The sequence below is a fragment of the Notechis scutatus genome, chromosome 3 (assembly GCF_049901735.1).
Source record: "Notechis scutatus isolate UNSWTSFEM ecotype Mainland chromosome 3, rNotScu1.2, whole genome shotgun sequence".
In the NCBI taxonomy this organism is placed as follows: Eukaryota; Metazoa; Chordata; class Lepidosauria; order Squamata; family Elapidae; genus Notechis; species Notechis scutatus.
Genome location: NC_142011.1, coordinates 94544274 through 94565908, shown reverse-complemented (window position 1 = coordinate 94565908; position 21635 = coordinate 94544274). Strand labels below are relative to the sequence as shown.

At 45.1% G+C, this 21635-nt stretch overlaps 1 protein-coding gene across 4 annotated transcripts in view; it reads left to right on the top strand.

The window, feature by feature from the left end:
• The first annotated feature begins 248 nt into the window (after positions 1-248).
• The window catches only part of LHX9 (LIM homeobox 9), a 45165-nt gene continuing 23778 nt past the window's right edge, over positions 249-21635 (top strand). Inside the window, exons 1-4 of one of the 4 annotated variants that reach the window (XM_087960784.1) lie at positions 249-482; positions 11037-11404; positions 14581-14783; positions 18492-18862. In XM_087960784.1, the coding sequence (XP_087816910.1) occupies positions 11231-11404; positions 14581-14783; positions 18492-18862 (748 nt within the window). In that variant the 5' untranslated portion in view covers positions 249-482; positions 11037-11230. Of the gene's footprint in view, positions 483-10565; positions 11405-14580; positions 14784-18491; positions 18863-21635 lie in introns of those variants that run through there. The other 3 variants (XM_087960785.1, XM_026671708.2, XM_087960787.1) reach the window with 3 other exon arrangements.

Sequence of the window (21635 nt, the reverse complement as noted above, 5' to 3'; positions counted from 1 at the left end):
CTGTCAGAGAAGAAACAAGAATAGATTTCTGCTTCCCTTCTAATGCCAGCTTTATCTTGGACGTGGATCCCAAGCTATGAGCTTGTTCATTGTAATCTGGGACGGACATTTAGGAACAGGAAGGTGGTTTATTATTTCTGTATGCGTGTGTGTAAAATAAGACCTCCTCCCCAAAAGCGTTTTTAATCTATTTAAAAAGCCAAAAATAAAGCGTTGCAAATATGGGTATAATAGCATTATAATCTTCTTCCTTTCATTTTTAAAACCGCCGAGGAACACCAGGCGTGGGTGGGGAGCTGGTTCCCACAAAGAAGTGAGAACCGGGAAAAGAGAACATAACCGAGGCGTAACCTCCCGTGGGACTGCTCGGGGCTCCAACGAGAGTTTGAGGACACCATGTGACGAAGGAGACGAAGGAACAGTAGCGGGAAGCCCTAGGTTTGAGATGGTATAATCTGGGACCGTACCACTTCAGACTGCAGGTGAGGGGCTGTGCTTGAGAATGTCCTCCTCTCCCCGACACCCCTCTTTTCTATTGACCCCCTCTGTTGTCTAAAGCAGAGCTTTGTGAAGAGTAAAGTAACGCACCCTGGAAAGGGGACGATGTTGAGTGGGTCTATTTATTTTATGTTGTGGTTTTTAAACTTTAGGAACTATTTAAGAGATGGTGTTCCCTTGCTCACCTGGGAGCGGAATGAAGTAGTACAACCCGTCAGTCGACTACCTTATGGGTCGAATTCATTAGGCATGAGGTGGTGGGTGCTCTGAGAGGTGGGGGAGGAAGAATCTAACCTTATTCTTGAGGTATTCTGACTAAGGAGAAGAGCAACGGTCTCGAGATGCTTAAGGTGGCCTTATTTTCGCTCGGTCTCTGACGGTGCACGCGTGCATACATTTCTCTGTGGAACACAAATGTTGGGTGTTTGGAAGTGGTACCAGCGTTTGCTCCGTCTTCTCGGTCTGTATGCATTTGCTTTCCGCGACCAAGAGTACAACTAACTTGGGAGCTGGTGGGGAGAAGATAAAAGACTTTGGAGGAATAACGGGAGGGGGTCTTTACTTGTTTTACTTGGCATACACAAAATCATTGCCAAAATAATCAGATGCCTTTTAGCATTTATTTGGGTTGAAGGAGCGGGCTTTTTAAGAATGACTATACCGTTCCATTTCTAATGTTGCCCCTGGAGCTTCTATGTGTCATCAGACACATAAATGCCGAGGCGATCCTGGCAAAATTAAGACTCCTCAATACTGCCCCTTTAAGATTTAATGGGACACCACAGTGCTAGGTCAAGGCTACACCTTGCCTTTTGGTTTTGACATTGATGAAGTAGGGTGACTGCGAACGGCAAGAATATCTAAAATATAGATTTAGGAAGGTTGAAAATAAACAAGTCACTTAATTATATTGATCTTCTCTAACAAAACTAGAAGAGAGCCCTCTCTCCAACCCCCATGAATATATTCTCTACTTTTTAATTTTTTCTTCGCAAATCTGAACAAGCTGCTTGAAGGAAATCGGAAATAAAAATGGATTTTTAGAAAACGAAGCTGCAAACATAGAACTATTTTGAGCGAAATCTCTTTCATATTCACTTGGGAGTTATCTCTCCTCAGTATTAATCATTTATCCACCACCACCCTCCTCCAATCATGTTCAGGCAGAAAGCCTGTATTTTTTAAACCAACACCAAATGCACGTTACTTTGACGTTTGTACTTATTTCAGGGTTCGTCCTATACACCCGTGTAGGATCGAAGTTTCAAATTAACGCCCATGCAGCGCGATCTTTTACACGGCCTAAGCAGAAGGGAATCAGTTGGACAGACGCCTACCTAACTGTCTAGGATTGTTGCCTTGAAATTAGGATACGCTTGTTGCGAGATTGATAAGGAAGAACGAACTGGGGCTATCACAAACTAACCAACCCATTTACCGGGGTTTTGCGCAGTCGATCTTCTCCAATGCCTGGCGGAAAACCTTGGATTTCCACCTGAGTGGTTTAATGCTGGATAAGTCCGTCACGTTTTCGGGGTCCCTATCAAGAGGAAAATCCCCTCGTTTTTTGTTTTTTTTACGGCGTTTTCTAATGCCGGCATTTCATCCCTATTGTTTTGCCACAATCAGTTGTGTCTGTAGCCCTAAAGAAAAAGCCACCATTCACTCCACGGATCTCGGGAGGGACTCGCTTGTAAATGGGCAGCGTTGTAGGTCTGCTGGGTGTGCATGTGTAGACGAACGATCCCATAAATAAGTTGCGCTTTAATTGGCCGGCGAGGTCTCTTCCGCGCATCAATAGATCAGCTCGTGTTAGACTGACAGCAGCGAGCGAGCGAGAGGTGTGGTTCGCTTTAGACGTCCCGCAACGCTTTCCCCTAGTTTTCTTATAACGCATGCACACTTCCAGTCCAAAAAGGCAACAGACAGGAATGGAAACTGAGATATTTCCGTCAAAACCCTCAGTTAGATTTCACTCCTGGTAAACTGAAGGATAGACACCTCCCCCCCCCCACCCCGGAATCCCTCGATCCCTCCCCTCGATCCCTCTATTGGAGGGGAAAGTGGGGTGGGGGAGAGCGAACGAGCGAGATTTGTCATTTTCATTCACCAGTAGATTCCAATCATGGTCGTGGCTCTACTGTTTCCCTTGACCGGCAGGGCTGCCTTTAATACCCGATAGCTGATTGCGGACTGGATACTTCCAGGTAGGACGTCGCCTTTCTACTGTGGGTTTTATTTCTTTTCTGACGGCTTGGAATATGACAGCACTGTAAACGAGAAAGAAGCTGGAAAGGGGTGAAAAACTGCTATCCGTTTAATGTTGGAGGAGGAGTAACGAAGGGGAAGGAAGGGAAGAAAGGAGAGGAAGGGTTTCTCCGAGTTGCTCTTGCCCCGTTTTGTACAGCTCTCCGCTTGTTTATTTTAATTAGCACAGGAACCCTTTGCTAGAAACAAGGACCAACCTCCGTCTCCCGGTTACATCACTGCTTCCTGCCCTCTCTTTCCCCTCCACGCCATCCCAAACCCGTCCCCTTTATTCCTCGTTAAGAAAGAACCAGCTTGGGGGTGGTGGGGCGGGAGAGTTGGCAAAATCAACACCTCTCTAGAATCGCTAAATCTTTGCTGCCGCTCTTTGAAACCTAGTAACGGGCACCACACAGTGCAACAACCCAGGCAGGTATCTGTCCGAGGGGGTTAACATGTAGATAATGAAGCTGCGTTCATCTGAGTCTCTTTTATCTGAACCCGACTACGGAACTTCAGCAAGGTTATGGTTAGGCACCGTCTGCCAGGGAAAGGATCTCTCCCCCCCTCCCCGCTCCTCAGTTTTTTCTTCTTCTGCCGGGGGTTTGAGGATTTTGTTCTCCCTCTCTCTAGTTGCCCAGACCGGGCGCCTCGTTGGACTTGTGAGCGGGCAGCCAAGAGAGGAGTAGATTCTCTTCGCTTATTAGCCCGGCTGATCCATTTTTGCTCCTCCTGGAGACTCCCTTGAGAGCGCTGCTCCCGCCTTTCCCGCTCTTTTCTTCCCCACCTTTCTCCTCAGGCCCTTTTCTCTCCCTTCCCCTCTCCCGCCACTTTTCTCCTCAAGCTCTTTTCTCTTCTTTCCTTCCCCACTTTTCCCTTCAAGACCTTTTCTTTTGGCGGGCGGTGTGCTCGAGACGCGCTCTGGGAAGCTGCGGGCTTTTGCCTCAGGTTGGCAACAGGCGCTCCTCAGCTCAGGCGCATCCCTGCTGCCAAGCGACCAGGAGCGAAGGAGAAAGCGCAGGGGAGGGGGGAGGGGGAGGAGAGAGGGAGACACGGATCCAGACTTGGACGGAGACCACCTTCCTTTCTGTAATCGCGCTTCTGAAGTTGGCAGCCGCGGACTGTTCCCTTTCGGCCGCCTGGGGTTAGCGCTTCCGAGCAAGGTACCCTGGGCGAGCTCGCCTCAGTCAATAGGGCAGTTTTTCGTCAAAGGGAAAGTAAGCGAAAGGGTGAGGAGGGCGGGCTAAATCCCTCAGGATCCCTCAAGATTTTTCTCTGAGGCGGTGGTGAAAGGGAGACTTGGGCCGTCTCCTGCTCCGCATGTAAAGCGCATGAGTGTGAAAGGAACCGTGTGAGGTAAAATATTCTCAAACCGGCTCTCTCCTTCAGGACTTCTGGACCCAAAAGGGGTTTAAAATAAGAGTACGGACGAGGCTATTAAAATAGGTTCTTGGTCAGCCAAACTAGGCCCGTTGGGAAGAAGGCCGCCCCATTCCGGGAAGGAAAACTCTGGCCTCGGAATCGCTTCTTCATATCAACGACACCTGGGGTGGGTTGCCCGCTGTGGAGCTCAGTTGGGCGAGAGTCAGTGGCCAAGGGAGAAGCGGGAACTTCTCAGGGCCGTCTCTCGAGGCCTTAAAGCCAGTTCCCTCAAGTGCATGGAAAGGTCGAGAAGCCAGTAAGACTAGAAGAGGGGAGAAAGAAAGCTTGAGTTGGACTCTGAAAGAACAACTAGGAAAGAACCGCTATGGTCCAGCTGAGATCGCTGCGCATCATTTCCTGCCAGGCCAGAGTTCGCGCACACGATTTTCCCATTGTCTCGACTTGAGCCCCTTTCAATAAAAAGAGAAGGGCCGAAGCCAAGCCATTCGCTTTTCGCGATTGCCTCAGATGCGGGTGGTGAAAGGGAATCTTGGGCCGGGTAAAGAGCATGAATAAGAGAGGAACCGTGTGAGGTAAAATATTCTCCTCTACTTTTTTTGTTTTTTTGGCGGCTCTTAATCCTCTCGCGAATATATTTTCCTGGAGGCAAAAAAAAAATCAAAAAAAAAAAAAAAATCAAGCTGCTGGATCCGCCTGCGGCTCAGCCCTTTGTCTTCCCGATAATCTTTCGGATATGTGTGAGTGCTGGTCTGTCTGTCTGTCCACTCGGAGCAAGTTTCTGGCTTCTGCCAAAGCGCAGCTTCTTTTTCCCCGGCTCGCTGCCAAGTGTTTTGTTTCGACGCTCGCTGTGAGGCTCACCGTCCGGTGCCCTCGAGCTGTCATCCGTCGAGGGATTTGCCCCTTGGCAAGCTGTTGCGACCTCTTCGTCCAGCCTGGAAAGACAATTTCTCTTCTCTCCCCCCCTTCCCCCGCCTTTATGTAAAATCTCTTTCCTGCCTAGCTCAACTCCAGCGGCTTCGCAGAGACATCCGCGTCACGTTCTTGGTCAAGGCTAGTCTTTCAAGCAGTTCTCCGATCTCTACCGATTCCTCTTACAACTCTGAGATTTCGGCGCGGAGCTGAGATGCCTGCTGTGGTATAACTGCCCAGCTGGGTTCTTTGAAACACCCTTGGTCGCCCTCTGCTATTTCACCATTTTAATAGAAGATTCTTTGTAGAATCCTGTCCAAAAAAGTCTCCATTCTGAGAATAATTGCAACCATCGGCCCCCTGTATGTATGGAGGCCAGGGAAGCTGGGTTTTCTTTCTCGTACTTTTGGCATTCACCTGCCTTTTGCCTCTCTGCATTCCATCAAAGGGGAGAGAAGGCCTTCCCATCGGTCTTTGCCCTCCCTTTCAAGCAACCCTTTTCTGTTTCTTGCCTTCACACACACACACACACACACACAGAGAGGAGAGAGAGAGAGAGAGAGATTTTCTTCAGAGGCGGCTCCTTTGCCTCGTTCTTCTCCTCCTCCTTCCCAAGGAGAGAAAAAGAGATGTGGGGTGGAGAGCAGAGGAGAGGAGAGGAGAGGAAGAAAGGGTTTGGAAAAGAGGCAAGGTGAACAATGGAGAATTGCCTTTAGCTGCCAACAAAGGCGGTTGGAAACTGGTCACCTGAGGTAGGAAAGTTTTGGAGACAGCAGGGGGGCTAGAAACCAACCAGCATGGTCCCAAAGGCGCTTTACCTGCGGGACAAGCCGTACTAATGGTCCAGGGCAGGCTTCCCGGGGAACTACTCACACCGACTGTAAGCATTACATTTTATCTTGATGTTCACAACGGCCTTGCCAGGAGGCTGAATATGCCAAACGTCTCAGAAAAAAAGTTGTGTATTCCCCCAAAAAAGAGTCGTGATTATTCAATATAGCGAAACGTGTATATTCAGTTCAATGTGAATCGTTATAGTGCCTTAAGGGAGAAGTTTGTTGGGGGGAGGGGAACAAAAACGAGAGTTGAATGTTTTTGTCCCCCATTCTAAGGCAACATTTGTGGCATAATCCAGACAAAGGGATCCCATAATTCTCTTTTCAAACAGACGGTAATTCTTGAAGGGTTTCCTTCTGCTCTTACCATTGTATTCGTTTTACTTTAACATGTTTCTTCTTTTTCATGGGGGAGGGGCGGGAGGGGAAAAGAGAAGCAAAGAGGGAACAAGAAAGATATGTTCTGTGTTCCTATTGTGTTCTTGGTGGGGGGGGGGGGCAGGGGAGGAGAGGCAAACAAGGCATCTAGAGAAGGAATGATGTAGCTTAGTCCATTAGACCGATTTCAGGGATGTGGTCCACAGTCACATAAGATGCTTAGTCAGTCTAGTCAAAGACTGAGTTGCTACTCTTGCCTGAGTCATACTTTGTTAGGGCTTAGTATGTTGGGTGAACCAAGCCCTCTTGCTCTGTGCATAGTTCAATATAGCCATTACAGCTAATTGTACAGCTGGATAACCCTTTATCATTAAATCAGGTAAGCATGTTGTACCACACATGTTCTTTGCTTGCACAACATGCTTAATCAGGTAAGCATGTTGTGCAAGCAAAACTACAATGAATGCCCTTTATTATGTCCTGTTTCTCCCAGTCTGTTTCATTAGGGACCCTCCTACAGCTTTCCCTGGAAAGGGGGCGGGACTCGCGGTTTTGTCCTAAGGTCTTGCCCTGATGACACCGCCAAGTTTGGATAACTGACAGCTATTGATAGGGAACCACCTTCCATTACCGGGCATTTAATTGGCTATACCAAAGGTGTACAGGCTCTGACTGCTAATGCTCTCAGTGTGGGGCCCTTTGGCCTTTGTATGAACAGCTAGTGAGGCCTTTCCTCTGATCCTGCACATTCCTTCTTGTGGGTGTTGAGGTCTTTCAGGCCCTTTCCCTTTCCTGATTATTTGCAGGCAGAGATTGCAGGAGCTGGAAACGATGGATTCCCTTAAAGAAAGGTTCCCATTGGGCTAAATCTTCCCAAGGGAAAGGGCAGGGGGAAAAAAAGATAGAAAAAAGATTAGCTGAGAATTGATTAACACAAGGGCAGACAATTAGTTTAGCCCGGGTTTCTGGCTGCTCTTCATTCACATCAGCACATTTGCTACTCAGGATGACATTTTCAACTAGGATGACTAGTTTCAGTAGAAGTTCAGGAATGGGGCTGCTTTCTTCTTACTTCTACAAGGAAGATTTAAGCATAAAAATAAGTATTGGGTTTGTGTTCCTTGGGCTACTTTCTCTTCATGTTCAGGTGGGTAGAGAAACATTGCTCATGGGGAAAAAAAAAACCCTATGTAGCACAGATCCAGTTAAGAATCTGGTTTCCAACAGTGATCAACCAGGGCAATTAATACTGATAGAAAAGAATCTTTTGGTGGACAAAAATAATGACAAAAATTAGTAAACTGACTGAACCATTAATTCCACTTCAAAGCAAATTCCCTTCAATACTATAAGTTTGATTTTACTTTTTATTCTTATGTAACCACGGGGGTGTCTAAATAATAGAAATAAAGGATGTAGCTTGGCCTAGCTTTCCACTTCAGCTTAAAAAAAAGTCTTTAACTATTTTTGCATAAGACCTTTATGTTATGTCCAAACTCTAACCTGGCTTTCCCAGCCTGGAGTCTTCCAGCTGGCTTGATCTACTATTCCATCACCACTGGTCCAGTAGTCAGTGACCCATTGACCAGTAGTTCAGAAAAACTAGAGGGCAGGAGGTGACATAAGACATAATTTCTCTTTCCCAGCCCCTGCCCTTTATTCTATTGAGTCTTAGTTACAAGGTGTTGCCCTAACTCTGATTCAAGGCCACTCAAAAATAAGCTGATTTAATGCACTAACACTTACTTGCTTGTACAGAATTGGGCATATGTAATTGTAGATCACTTCACCCAATTATCTGAGGATGGCAGTCATAAAAATAAGTTTGGGCTTACTCCTGAGCAGTCAAGAACAAATTGCACTCTAATAAGATAAGATTGTTCCTACTAGCACATTCACCATATTTATATTGAACCCCATTAATTCTCATCAAGCACATTGGACTTAATAATTAGCATGCACTAAAATTAAACTCAACTCATTTCTGAGCAGGTATGCCCAAGTTCACAAGGTAAGATCGCTTTAGTAAGCACATTTATTTGGACACAATTAGAGTCCATTACTGTGTAGACCTGCCAGGATAGGACTTTGGGGCAGAAGTCCAGAATCCCGCTGAGCAAAATGAACAGGAAGGGGCCAAACTAGAGCAGCCCTGGGTTGTTGCATGTTGAAAACAATTAAGTAATTTCATGCAAGCCAAGCACATTTTTAGTCCAGCCTGTTTATGATTCAGAGTACACAGAGAAGCCTGAACATTGAATTAATTCAGTCACCCATGGTAAAGCTAACTAGGGGTAAGCAAGCCCTACAAACATAACCTCTGACATTTAATTGGGGAGTGGGAGTTAAGATAATTAAGCCCAGTAACCCAACTTTCCTGCAGTGGTGCTCTGCTGGATGGCGATTTTTGCTCTATTCAAATCAATGGAAATTCTATTTTGGGGTTCAAGAGGAGCAGAGTCATGTCCCTTTCATCATTTCATTCTTACAGCTGACTCCTTCTTGACCATTCATTTTTGGGGGGATATTGATGTAGTAGATGGTGGACAAAGGATCAAATCTGTATTCTTAATTTTTTTTCCCCACAGTACTTCTTAGAATACTTGTTTGGGATTCTTTCTTTTCCCAACTCAACATTTATCTCTTGATTGCAGGAAGTCAACTCAAGTTTTTTTTGAGATTTTGGGTGACTTCATGGACATGTCCATATAGTTTTTAAAGGAACAATAAGGAAGTTATTTGCTATTGTTTCCCTCTGGGATGTTTTTTCAACTTCTCAGACTAATCTGACTTAACATCAGCATACAGTCCTGCTGTCCTGGACTTCAAGTTCCAATAAAAAGAAAGAAAAAGGAAGTGGCACAAGTAGTGCACACTTTATTTCATTTGTTTGGATTTCTCTGCCCCATGGAACTGCTCTGTAGTTCTTTCAGGTTCTCCTTAAATGAAGAAAGAGAGACTTATTCAGAGTCAAAGAACACTTTCCCTGACTGTTGCTCTTGAATTTGGATGTGTGATGGACAGGTACATAAAGGAGTTTATTTTCCTTCATCCCTAAGTCAAAAGTAATGTTTTTTTTAAAGCAATAAAAGAAAAGTTCCACTTCCTGTCCCTGGGCAGAGAAAATAGCCATGAAAAAAAAATGCAGGCAGCCAATCGTGTGGTTTCCTAAGACGCTGATTTCCAAAATCTGGATTCCATCCAAAAGGATGGTGGGTTGGCCCAAACTTCAAAGGAAAAGGGAAAAAACAGAAGGGGCAGAGAATCTCTTATTTTTTTCCTTCGCTAAGCCTGCCTGAAGATCAACTCTTTGTGATTCTCAAATTTAGCATCAGAATCATTCACTCAGCTCATCCAATGAGCAAGCCCATCTCAATCTCAAGAGATCACTGTGCAAAGCACTTCCTACTAAATCTCTCATCTTTGTGGGCATCCCAAACTTGATATTCTTCAAACTTTTGCCAAAAGATACAGCACTAAGTCCCTATCTTTCTTAGCTCTCAGTTAACTTTCTTCAATTAGTTCCCTCTCCCATCCTCCTAGCATCTTCAAATATTGTATCTCTTTTTGTAGCTGGGTGAAACCAATTAAACCGTGAGATTTTAGAGAACATTTCTCCCTAGAAGAAAAGAGAAAGGCCATCTTAGTCCATCTGCAAAGGGTTCTACCAAAATGACAGGAATTGGTGCCAAGGGGTATCAATTCTCTGATTCTTGTTTCTTAGCAAGAATTATTTACCATAAAAGCTCTACAGGGATATTAGAAGTAGAAAAAGAGCTGATGCTTTAAAATAAAATATTAATATGAAACAGCATTCACTTTCTCTGAAAAGTAAACTTAACTGAGTTCCTTCAGCAAGTGTAGAATTAAAACCTGTGCCTATATTTAAATCTTCTGCTGGCATGTAAGGCATGTTACTTATGTATCTTATAGTCACTGAAAAAGCCAGTCTCTTTGAATTTTTCCTGACCTCTTCATGTCTGTCCATCTGTCCACCCGTTCCACTAAACTTTCTCCCTTCCATCAGGGACAGCTTTCCAACCAAGTTCCATTCAAAGATTTGCCTTTCCTATTTCTTTCCCCCACCCTTTTTCATTGTAAAAAAATATTTGAATTTGAGCTCCGTATGCCAGGGGGTTGGGGGAGAAGCTGAAGAATGGGCGGATGGGGGCACAGGAGTAGAGTCTAGACCCCCCCTCCCCATCCACTTATCTGAAAGATCCCCGGGAGGTGCCTCTTATCCCCTCCCTACCGTTGATAGAAAGAAGGGGTCTAAACCCTCTCCCACCCACTCCTCCGGAATATTTTGTCACTGCTTGCCCATCACAGTGGGGGCTGGCGAAGTTTGACAGCTCTTTGTTGTCTGTAGAGCAGGAGGAGGAGGAGGAGCTGGTGGCAGCTCTTGGGTGAGGACTCCTCCTCCTGAATTATCCAAACTGGGTTGGCTTCTGTCTCCAACAAATTGGACAGAGCTCCAGCAAACAGCAGTCCCACATCCAAGCGAGAGCAACAGGAACTTTCTAGCAAACGGAGATCTCTGCTTTAACCTGTCCCCTCCTCCATTTCCCTATCTTGTTTGGTTTTTCTTTGTCTTGTAACCTCTCCCCCCATCCTCCCCCCTTTTTTTCCATAATCCATTTTTTCGTTGTTGTTGTTGTTGTTGTTGTCTCTGTTTGCCTAAGCCTCAACTTCGTGTCTGCGTTCTTTTTCTCTCCCCCCCTCCCCGTTTCCCCTTCTTCCCCTCCCCTTTGGGTCCGTCCCGTTCCTTGCCTGCCCTTTCTTCAGGAAGGAGCCCAGTCTTTTACACCGGCCAGGCTGGGAAAGACCCCCAATATCATCCCCGCCAGCCGCCGCTCGGCAGCCTCCCCCAGTCTTCGGCTGCTACCTGCCTTCTCTCCGGAGCCACGAAGCTTCTCCTGCGGGCTCGTCCCGTCGCCCGGCGATTCGGATGCTCTAAACCAAGACTCTGGGGCCTGTATATGGAAATAGTGGGGTGCCGAGCCGAAGGAAACGCGTGTCCCTTCCGTTCCCCAGCCATGCTTTTCCACGGCATCTCCGGAGGCCACATCCAGGGGATCATGGAGGAGATGGAGAGGCGGACCAAGACCGAATCCCGCCTGGCTAAAGCGGGACAGATGAATGGCCGGGAAGCGGTAAGAAGTGGCGAAAAAGTCGGGAGTTTTCACAGAGGAGATGGAAGGGTGGATTTTGTGTGTATGAGGGAGAGAAAGACCCCCCCTCCCAATCTTAGAAGTAAGGTAACCGGAACCTCCCAGGGACACTGGAATGTCTTGTGGGCGCGTGCGCGCGTATCTGAGAACGCCCAGCGAGACGTTCTTCAAGTCTCACTTCCAGATATCTTTTTCAAAAGAGTAGTTTCCATTTTTAAAAAAGATGTTAACCAGTTTCCCCCTACTTTAAAATCACATTTTCCCCCCTCTACATTTGGGTTATTTAAAAAGAAACACAACAAACAAGCTCAGAGATAAGCATTACAGCGCGATCATAAAAAATATTTTATTCAGGAGTAAATTCTGTTAAGTTTTTAAGGTCAGGTTTTGAAGTCCCAATCTACTTTGTAAAAGTGTGGGTGTTTTGTTTGTGCGTGCGCAGGCGGGTGAGCAGGACCTGGCGCAGCATCTCCAAAAAACATTCTCCAGGGAAAGGGAGGCGTTGCTCCCGAATGAAACTGATTAAAGTCGATTTGCCATCCTCCCCCCTGATCGCCCGTCTAGCTTTCCCTAGCTAACTTTCATCTTGAAAAAGTGTTTTTAAGATGTTTGGATTCTTACCCAATTGTTTGAATATCAAGTTTCGGTACTTTCACAAGCCCGGCCCCTATCAAGATTGGGAAGCAAGTTCAGGAAAGTTTGCCTAAATCGAGAATATAAGCTGCGATTTGCCATCTTGAAAACAAGGCACTTGAAACTCGTTTTCAAGGCAGTTTCATGAAATGAGAAATAACCTCGCGAGGCTCAATGTCATTTATTTTCTGAGTTAAGTTTGGAAGAAAGGCTTTTAATGAGTGCCTCTAAAAAGAAAGGGCTTTCAAGGGGCAAGGGAGCCTAAACCCAACAGGCTCCAGAACGAAATTGTTTAGAAGATTTGAGGGCTAACAAAATTACTCCTAAGTGAGTTCGATACCCTTTGGAACGACTACGATGTCTTTTATATTCCAAATCATTTGTAAAAATAAGTGCAAAAGGGGATAATTATGCATTTGGGGGCTTTCAAACATTAATTGTAGTGATAGTGTTCGAGTGCTGCTGGAGATTCATTCTAACTTCTTGTATTGGAAAGAAACAAACTTTTATCCTCGCTTCACTTCTCTAGTTCGTTCTAAAGGCTACAACTTGTAAAAAGTAGCACTGAGGCCTAGCCAAATTGACAAAATGGAACAATCAGGGCTCAGTAGACAATCTCCTTCCTACCCCACTCTCAGATTTATTTTTCTCTTTTAAAATACCTAATAATGGGAGTAGTTCTGAGCGTTAAGCAGAAAAGCGGAAGAGTTTCTTATTAGATTCCAAAACTCTTAAGTCGAGGAACCCCAGCTGCAAAAAAAAAGGGATGTGTGTGTGTGTGACAGGTAAACAAGGACATTTATTTCCTTTGCTTCGAAATCCCAAGATCTTCAGTGCATTCATGAAGAATACAAGTAAGGGTCTACCAAAAGTTATGATACTTTGAATTGGACTCCCCTCCAAGTACAGCAGAGACCAAATTTATTAAGGCAACAGTTTCGTTATCATTTCAGTTTCTTTATTTGGGGGGGAGAGCGGAGAAAAACCCAAATAATAAAGAAGAAAAGGGGTATGGGGAACCAAAATCATTGTTTTGTTTGTGGTTCTGCCACTATTTCTTGTACTTGGTAGGTTCAACCGTTTATATTTTTAATCTGTGGGAAATTCTTAGTTGTTTCCCAAGTGGTCTAAATATTCCTTTTTCCTCTCTTAAATTCAAAGATAATATGGAAAAGATATTTTTGAAAACAATGATTAGTTCCCAACTCCATATAACAAACTTACAATCTGTTTTAACAGGCCACGTGCTTGAACTGCCTTTCTACCCGTTGACTTTCCTAGTGGGCATGATCAAAATCCAGGCAGTAAGGACTTTGTATCGTTTATATTCTTTTCCCCCACCCTTTCCCCTTAAGTAAACAACGCCGTGAAGGGAGAAAAAGATGAAAGGATGCTTCTTTCTTATTTTCCTTATCCTCAGTACTCTGACTCTTTTTTTCAAAATGTGTTCTGGAATGGAGTCCAAGTCAGGAATATGAAAGTGAATGGCTCGGACAGTAGATCCTATCCCTAGCACACTGCCTCAATCTCACATCCCAATCTGTCTCGGATACGAATCCCCAAAGCGCGCTTTGAAGAGGAACCAGCCTTTTGCGCTTCCAGGAAGCGAAGCAACGGAGCTCACCCTCGCTATATTTTCTGACCTGCTCTCGGGCGCATCCCTTGACCGCACGAAGGCCGGAAAAGGGATTTTGGTCCGGGATGAAGGAACCGAGGGTTGTATCTTCTCTGTGCAGAATGTAAATCCTACCATTGAAACTCAGCTCTAGGATTCAGACCACTACCACCCCTCCAGCCACCAGTATCTTCCGCGTCAAAATGTCGGCTTCTAGCAAAAGCGGCTTTATACAATGTGCGGAGCGAAAGACAAGTGAAGGAGCAAGCGGGAGGTTGCCAGTTCTTGCTTGAAGCAGAGGCTGCTTTAGGCTTGGGAGAAATCCATCAGTTTCTTTCAGTAAAAGTTCTTTCTCGGAAGCCAACCTAAGCCAGAAATATTGACTTTACCCACCGCATCTTCTAGGCAGTCCTTAGTTTCCTGAGGACCAGCCACCGCGTTCTGCCAACGCAGGGCGAAAAGACGAATGAGCCCAAAAAATTGTGGTGTATTAGGTAAGCCAGAGAGTTTAATGTTGGATAAATCCAGCCGATGGAGGGGATCCGGATTTATTGTGCAGTAAAAAAGGCTTATACCTAACTATACCAAACTACATATAATAGACTTCAACAAGACTTACTCGCAGGTACATGGAATGAAGCCAACGCCCGTAAAATCTAAGCAAAGGAAATAATTCTTAGTCTCTTTGGGGCTTCATAGAAACGAAGCCGCGCTAAAATACTACACAGGACATGGAAATCCAGTAGGTTTGTGTAGAATCGCGTTCAGCTAAGGCCACATGCGTTCTGATTTCGATAGTAAATATCTCTGCTATTGATTTTTTTTAAAAAAAAGCTGAAATAGTACACTTAATTAGATATTAAGCTTGTAAGATTTTGTCCGACCCGCTGACGTTTGCTTCCCTCTGCAGAACATGCCTCCGCTGAGCCCCGAGAAGCCTGCCCTGTGCGCAGGATGCGGGGGCAAAATCTCCGACCGCTACTACTTGTTAGCTGTGGACAAGCAGTGGCATCTCCGCTGCCTGAAGTGTTGTGAATGTAAACTGGCTTTGGAGTCAGAACTCACCTGCTTTGCCAAGGACGGCAGCATTTACTGCAAGGAGGATTATTACAGGTAACAGCTCGCGGTTGGGGGTGGGGTAGGTTGAATAAGATGGGGTGGTTGAGTAAATGAACGGGCTCCGTACTTTCCTGAGAAAAATAAATCTCCTAGGGAGCATTCGTACATATTTGCAGGGCACGTTACTTTTCCTCTCTTGGTTACTTGAGGTCAGGTTTATGCAGTCATGAATGTCCTTGGCACTTAATTGGATGCCCCCTTTTTGGGTGGTAAAGATTGTAAGGGAATATCAGGACCTTATTTCCCACTGAAAATAGAGAAATGACATCCAGCATTTGACTCAATTGCCTTGTTGGAAAAGGCAATCCACACAGGTGCTTCCTTCCCTCCCCCCTCATGCTTCCAGATCAAATGTGTGAATTGCCTCTATCAGAAAAACAGACAAATATTTTGCCCCTATTGGAAGAAAGGGAGGAGTGTCATCAAGTGATTTAAAATCCTGTCCCAGATACAGTACTAAATCTGTTCCTCCCATCATTTTTCACCACTTCCTCCTAGAGAAGTCTATATTACAGTTTTTGGCTTATGGAAGATCATTTGAACACGTGCATATTCCCCTTTGAATTGGATACGTGTGAAAAGGCCCTCAGAAGCACAGGTGGAAAAATCCAGGGCAGAGGGATGCAAACATTTTACTTACTGCTGGGAAGCGACTGACAAACAAGGCCTTCTATTCTCTGCTCCATTTAGCTTCACAAAATGCCTTCTTCCTATAGGAAGAGCCAGTTGTTTAGAACAGCAGAACAGCGACAGGGCAAAAGTCAAGCCACCAGGAAAGCCGCTTGCCAAATACTCCCCCCAAGAATCAGTGCAACATCTCTGCAACACTAGTGACCTCTTACTTGCATTGCACCTGTGAACTCTTACAGATTGTGTGTTCATGCAGTTCGCTTAATCGGGTCAGGAATGCATGAGCAGAGGGATTCGCACAACCCGTTAAACTGGATTAGTGTTAGTGTTAGTAAAGGCTGGGTGAATAGCACACACAAGTGCAGGCCATTTTGAATAGGTTATGTTTCAATGTATTTAGCCTATTCAGAAAAAACGGGTTAACTAAGTAACTAGGTTAAGAGTCGTTTTCCTACCATATCCTCTGCAGCTCCTCTTTGCAGTGGGCTCCTGCCGTGTCCTTTCCTGAGTTATGGCTGGAGTGCTGTTGATCTACTCATTCCTTAACTAGGACCTCGAAGGAAAGGTTTAGCACAGAAGCTCTCCCGCTGGGTAGTCCGCTCTACTTTGCTTGTTAATGAGAAACTGCCCTTTGACTAGCCTGGCTATAGCCTATCTGTTAAAGAGATAGATTCAAATTTTTATCAGCCTCTCTTCCCAATGTGCTGAGTGAGTAATTTCCCATTTTATTGTTGTGTTCCAGGAGAGCCTCAAGCATCCTTGGAGCCATTTTCTATTGATTTCACAAAAACTTCTAAGGTGTTCACAAAATGGGCCACGCTCTTTATTTACTCAGCAGGAAATACCCTTGAACTCTGAGATCTATTTCTGAGTAAGGATGGATTAGAACGGCCAATTTTACCTTATACCTACTGAAAGTAAGAAAGGAGCCAGGGTATGCTTCGTGTTTAGCTTTATTTCTGATATTTTCAAAAACGTACATTCTTAAACTTAGAATTAACCTTAAGCTTTTTCCCCCCCCCCAGTGTTAGCTGTTTTCAAACAACCTAAGAGTGACTTTGAACTATTGCGCTTTTCAATTTCATAGGATCCTTATGAAAGAAGGATCCTGTGCCAATGTAAAGCATGCTATTATTGATTACACACACACACACACACACACACACACAGAGAGAGAGAGAGAGATATCTTTTTTCAAAGATTACCCATTCACTTGAATGGGGCTCCTCTGCGAATGGATAGAAGATTCCCAATGTTTATCTGGGCACCAGAGTAGTAGAGCCTGCTTAGGATCCATATTTCATACCCCCAGGCCAAACTGCCTTGTTGTGGTAATAAATCCCACACTCAGGGAAGAAGAAAACTCTGTATGCAGCCCCCTTTAGCCTGGAGGGGACCCACACTAAGCCAGTGGGTAGAGAGGCCCTCTTTCTTTGCTGCTCTTTGATTTTATGCTGCAGGAAAGGAGCTTTGCCTCTCTCTGGCTTCTGGGCTTGCCGGGTGAATGCTCTCTCCACGTGAGAAATCCCGAAGGAGCTTAGTTATATTGGGCCAGAAAGAGCATCCCTGAGCGCACACAGAGAGCATATTCTGCAGACCAGGAACTGCAGCTAATAGGGATATTTTGGATGGTCAGTTTGGGAGTGGAGAGAAGAAAGTGAGGCTGAGCTTCCGCATATGTTTGAATCTCTGTCATTTTTATTCTGGGATACTATTTTGGGGAACCCAGCTGACATTTCTGAGTACTGCCTTCTGCTATAAAACAACCCAGCATCACTGCAAACTTAAGTAGACTGATTTAATAGCCCAGTGGGTTCAATTATTAGTTATGCTAATTTTTCCAGGCAAAGATGACCAAAAGATAATTTTCCTCATCAGCACAGGGCAGGACATTTTTTTTTTTTTTGTTGGATAGAGGAAATTTTGGTGGACAGAGAAAACTATGTCTGGTGGGGATAGCCTAAAAATACAAGATCATAACTCCATCCCACCACAGTAAAATGCTAATTTGTTTTCAATTTCTGAAATGGTTCAGCCTTTAAAAATGTGCAATTAATCCATTGATTTCCTTAATAAAATGCCATTGCTTCATGAAATACATTGTACAAACTTCACTACATAAACAGTTTGTGTAGAGGTGGAGGTTGCCATCCTATATTATTTTTTCGGTGGATGGAAAAGGCACCTACTTACGTGAAAATATAGTAGGGAATTATCCTTAATTGTAATAGTACTATCCTAATCCTTGTAAATTCAAATGTAGCCCCACTGAGTTCAACAGGTAAGTGGGAATAATTGTGCAAGACCCACTATGGAGTACTCCATTAACCCAATTTTCTGGGTTAGTGGAGTACAAACAGGCTGTATTTACAGCACAAACTGAACCATCAATTAACCACCCGGGATGGGTGTACACAATATGCTTGGCCGACTGGTAAATTGAGGCTATGTGATATCCCAAGAAAATAGAACTTCCCCCAGGGGAAATTACTGAGATTTATAGGGTTTATCCCAAGCATATTTCAAAAGTAAGTTTCATAAAATTCAATGGGATCAATTCACAAAAAAAGTGTAGTTGAGCCCAGTGTAATTTCCCCTCATACAATGGTGTGTTTCTTCTGCCCCAACATGTGAAAGTTCTCCTAGTCTTTTTTGTGTACCAGATTGTGGATATAAAATAAAAGAATGTAAAATTTAAGAAACAGCTACAGCACTTAAATCCAAGTTCTCATCCTCTTATAATTTTTTTGTCCCTTTGAGTCAATTTTGACTCTTCCAGCTGCCTGGACAACTCCTTGCAGCTTTCTTGGCAAGATTTTTGGGAACTCTTTTGCCATTGCCTGCTTCTTAAGGCCAGATAAGAGAGACTGGTCAAGATTACCCAGCTGGCTTTGAGCCTAAAGTGGGACTAGAATTCAGGGTCTCCTGGTTTCTTGCTTTGCCATCAAACTGGATGTCCATCTGCCTTTTAAACAATTCCTTTACCCCCAGTCAATCAGGCCTGAGGGGCTGAAGTGCTGGTGCCCCACTGCTCTTGGCGGGTCTCCACTAACTCATGTGCTCTTTCCCCAGAAGGTTCTCCGTGCAGCGCTGTGCCCGCTGCCACCTGGGCATCTCTGCTTCGGAGATGGTGATGCGGGCCCGGGACTCGGTCTACCACCTCAGCTGCTTCACCTGCACCACGTGCAACAAGACGTTGACGACAGGCGACCATTTTGGCATGAAGGACAACGTGGTCTATTGCCGGGCACATTTTGAGAGCCTGCTCCAGGGCACCGACCCAGCCTCCTACCCACCGGCGTCACTCAGCTACACCGAGCTGGCAGCGAAGGGTGGCGGCCTGGTCCTGCCTTACTTCAATGGCACCGGTACAGTCCAGAAAGGCCGGCCTAGGAAAAGGAAGAGCCCAGCTCTGGGTGTTGATCTGGTCAGCTACAGTTCAGGTGGGTTGTAGGATAAATTCTCTTTGAGACAACCTCTCAAGGGCTGTTCACTAGGGATCTTAAACATATACTGGGAGTCATGCTTGCTTATTTCCTGAAGGATGCTGGACACCAGTTTTTTTCCCTTGCAACTGAGTTTGTGAACTGCAGAGTAGGATCATTTCAGAGTTTCTCAGCTCTTCCCCAAATCATCTTTTAATTTGAACATTTAACAAATATCTTAGCAGAAATTACTGTTGTCAAGAGGCTATTGAATTAAAGGAAGAAAAAGAACATATTACCTGTAAAATTGGCCTTCAAGCCAGAAACGAAATATGTTTTTTGAAGAATAGGAGCATACATTGCACAGAAGAAAGTTCTTATGAGGTTAAGGGAAACATAGGATTATATACACACACATACAGAGAGAGAGACAGATAAAGGGGGGACAGAGAGAGAAAGAGAGAAATCTGTGGTTAATTTAACCTTGATTTTCTCAATGTAATTTCCTTCATTGAGGAGCACATGGAAATATAAAATGAGTACAGGGCCAATCTCACACTGGTTATTAGGTCAAAATGTGGTTTGTTTGTTTTGCCAGTCCAGTTTTTGCAATTTACGGGATTGTGTGAATCCATCCAGTATGTTTAGGATTGTAACCTGCCACTGAATTCAAACTATATTTCAGATAAATATTGCCTGTACCCGCTGCTTGTCTCAGTTTTATATTTGAAAAAGTTCTTTAGGAAATTTGGAAATGCAAATATATTTCTTTTCCTTGCTTTCCTTAGCAACATCTTCCTATCCTTCCTTCCTTCCTATCTTGCACATCAAGTTTAGTCTATTTTTCAATAAACACATTTCCAGGCAAGTAAAATGAAGGCATAAAATATGCTTTTGATGTTTTACTTTTAAATATACGAAGTATATCACTTTATGACTGTAAAGTGAAAAGTTAAAACAAGTTAAAGTATGTCTTGTAAAGTTAAAACAACTTTGCAAGGTAGGACAGTCTGATTTGCCTTCTCTACCAATGACAAGTTGCTGAAAAATAAGGTGTTTCTTTAGAGTTTAATGTTTGTGATAGCATGGTGTTGGATTTGGAGACTTCTTATAATTTTTTTGCTTAAAATTTGCTTGAAATGCAAATCTAACTATGGCTACTTTGAATCCAATTGTTTCAATAGAGCTTCCTTTCTTATAGGAAAATAAAACTGCATTTGTCTATTTGCCAGAAAGTACTGTTCAGCTAAGTCAGCATATCTGTTTCTGAGAAGAAATATATTTTAGAAAAGTTTTCTGGGGGTGTTTAAGTTTCTGCTATTGATTTTCCCTATAAGAAAAAGCATACTTGATGTTTTGGAATTATACAATTTATCGTAATTACTAAAACAATCGGAAAGATTTATTACCTTAAGTACAATCTGAAAACCTTAGTAGTACAATGCCATCACTGTGGTGGGATAAAACCTTTTTCCATTTATTGTACATCTCCAGAACGATAACGCGATATAGCTTGCTAGCATGGCACTCTACAAAATAGCTGAAATGTTCGTGGTGGTGGTGAGAATCGTGATCCCACCATGTATTTAAGCAGGGTTGAAACCTATTCGTTCAAGTCAGAAACCAACAGCACCACCTGGTCCTTAGGTACTCTGCAGTTAGCCCCAATGAATTTCTTGGCGCTTATGCTCAGGAAAATGTGAGCGGGCTCTTTCCCCGCTACTGCTGAGAAAACACCTGTTTGAGAAGCGACGTCCCTGGTTCCGAGAGGTCCCGAAGATTGCAGAGAACCGAAGGGACTCTGCGGGACCTTCCCTTCGAAAGCTTTTGTCCGAAGAGGGCTCTGTTCGGTTCTCTTAACCCATGTGCAACTCGGCCTGCTCCAAAAGGATGCAGTGGTTGGGTCTATGCTCCGCACGAATTTGAACTCCTGAAAAGGCGGGAAGGGAGCCCGGGGCGAGAAAGACAAAACTGGTTGTTTGGGATCGGACCCTCGTGCAGGAAATAGCCTGAGGCGAGGTTCCTTTTGGAAAACGGGAAAATCCGAGGCTTTGGACTACGTTCTCCTCCCTCTGGCGCATCGCTGTAGTGCCGGGTAGCAGGTCCGAGATGCGCCTTAGAACCAGCGTTCGACCCTCTGGATAAAAGAAGCTAACTGGAGTCGGTCGAAGGCCTGGCGGCTGTCTTCCCAGCTGCAACACGCGAGGCTCGAAGGGGCTGGATTTTCGGGGGTTGCGCAAACCCGCTCTTTGCCCCCTTTTAAAGCCGGAGGTCCTGCACCAACCCAGAAAATGGGTTAATCCCGTAACCAGTCGAAGGCTTTGTCTGAAGAACCCCCTCTGCGCTGCGGGACAGAGTGCTCTCAGGCGGGGGAGGAGGCAGGGCAGAAGGAAGCCGAGCTGTTTTTAATTGTTCGCTGTTAATTGGAGCTGGCACCGGCACCTCTGGCAGTGGAGCCGCTTTGAGGCCAGGCGAACGGCCAAGGGAGCGCTGGGGCGCCTCTTCCCGCCGAAGCAGGCTGGGCCGCATCCAGCGGGGAGGGGCTGCCGCAGGGCGTGTCGTCCCTAGCGGCGGGGGAGGAAAGCTTGCGCCTGGGGCTAGCCTTGCTTTGAAGCGGGGAGCTAGGAATGCGATGGGGGGGGGGGGAAGGGGGCTGTAAGTTTGAGCCCCCTTCTCTAGGAGGAGGTTAAGTAAGGCAGCGGCGGCGGAGGTTTGCTCTGGAGGGAAGCAGTCTTTCCTCGCCCCGCAGCCCCAGCCTTATTTCAGAGCGAAAGAAAGCGATTGGAAGGTG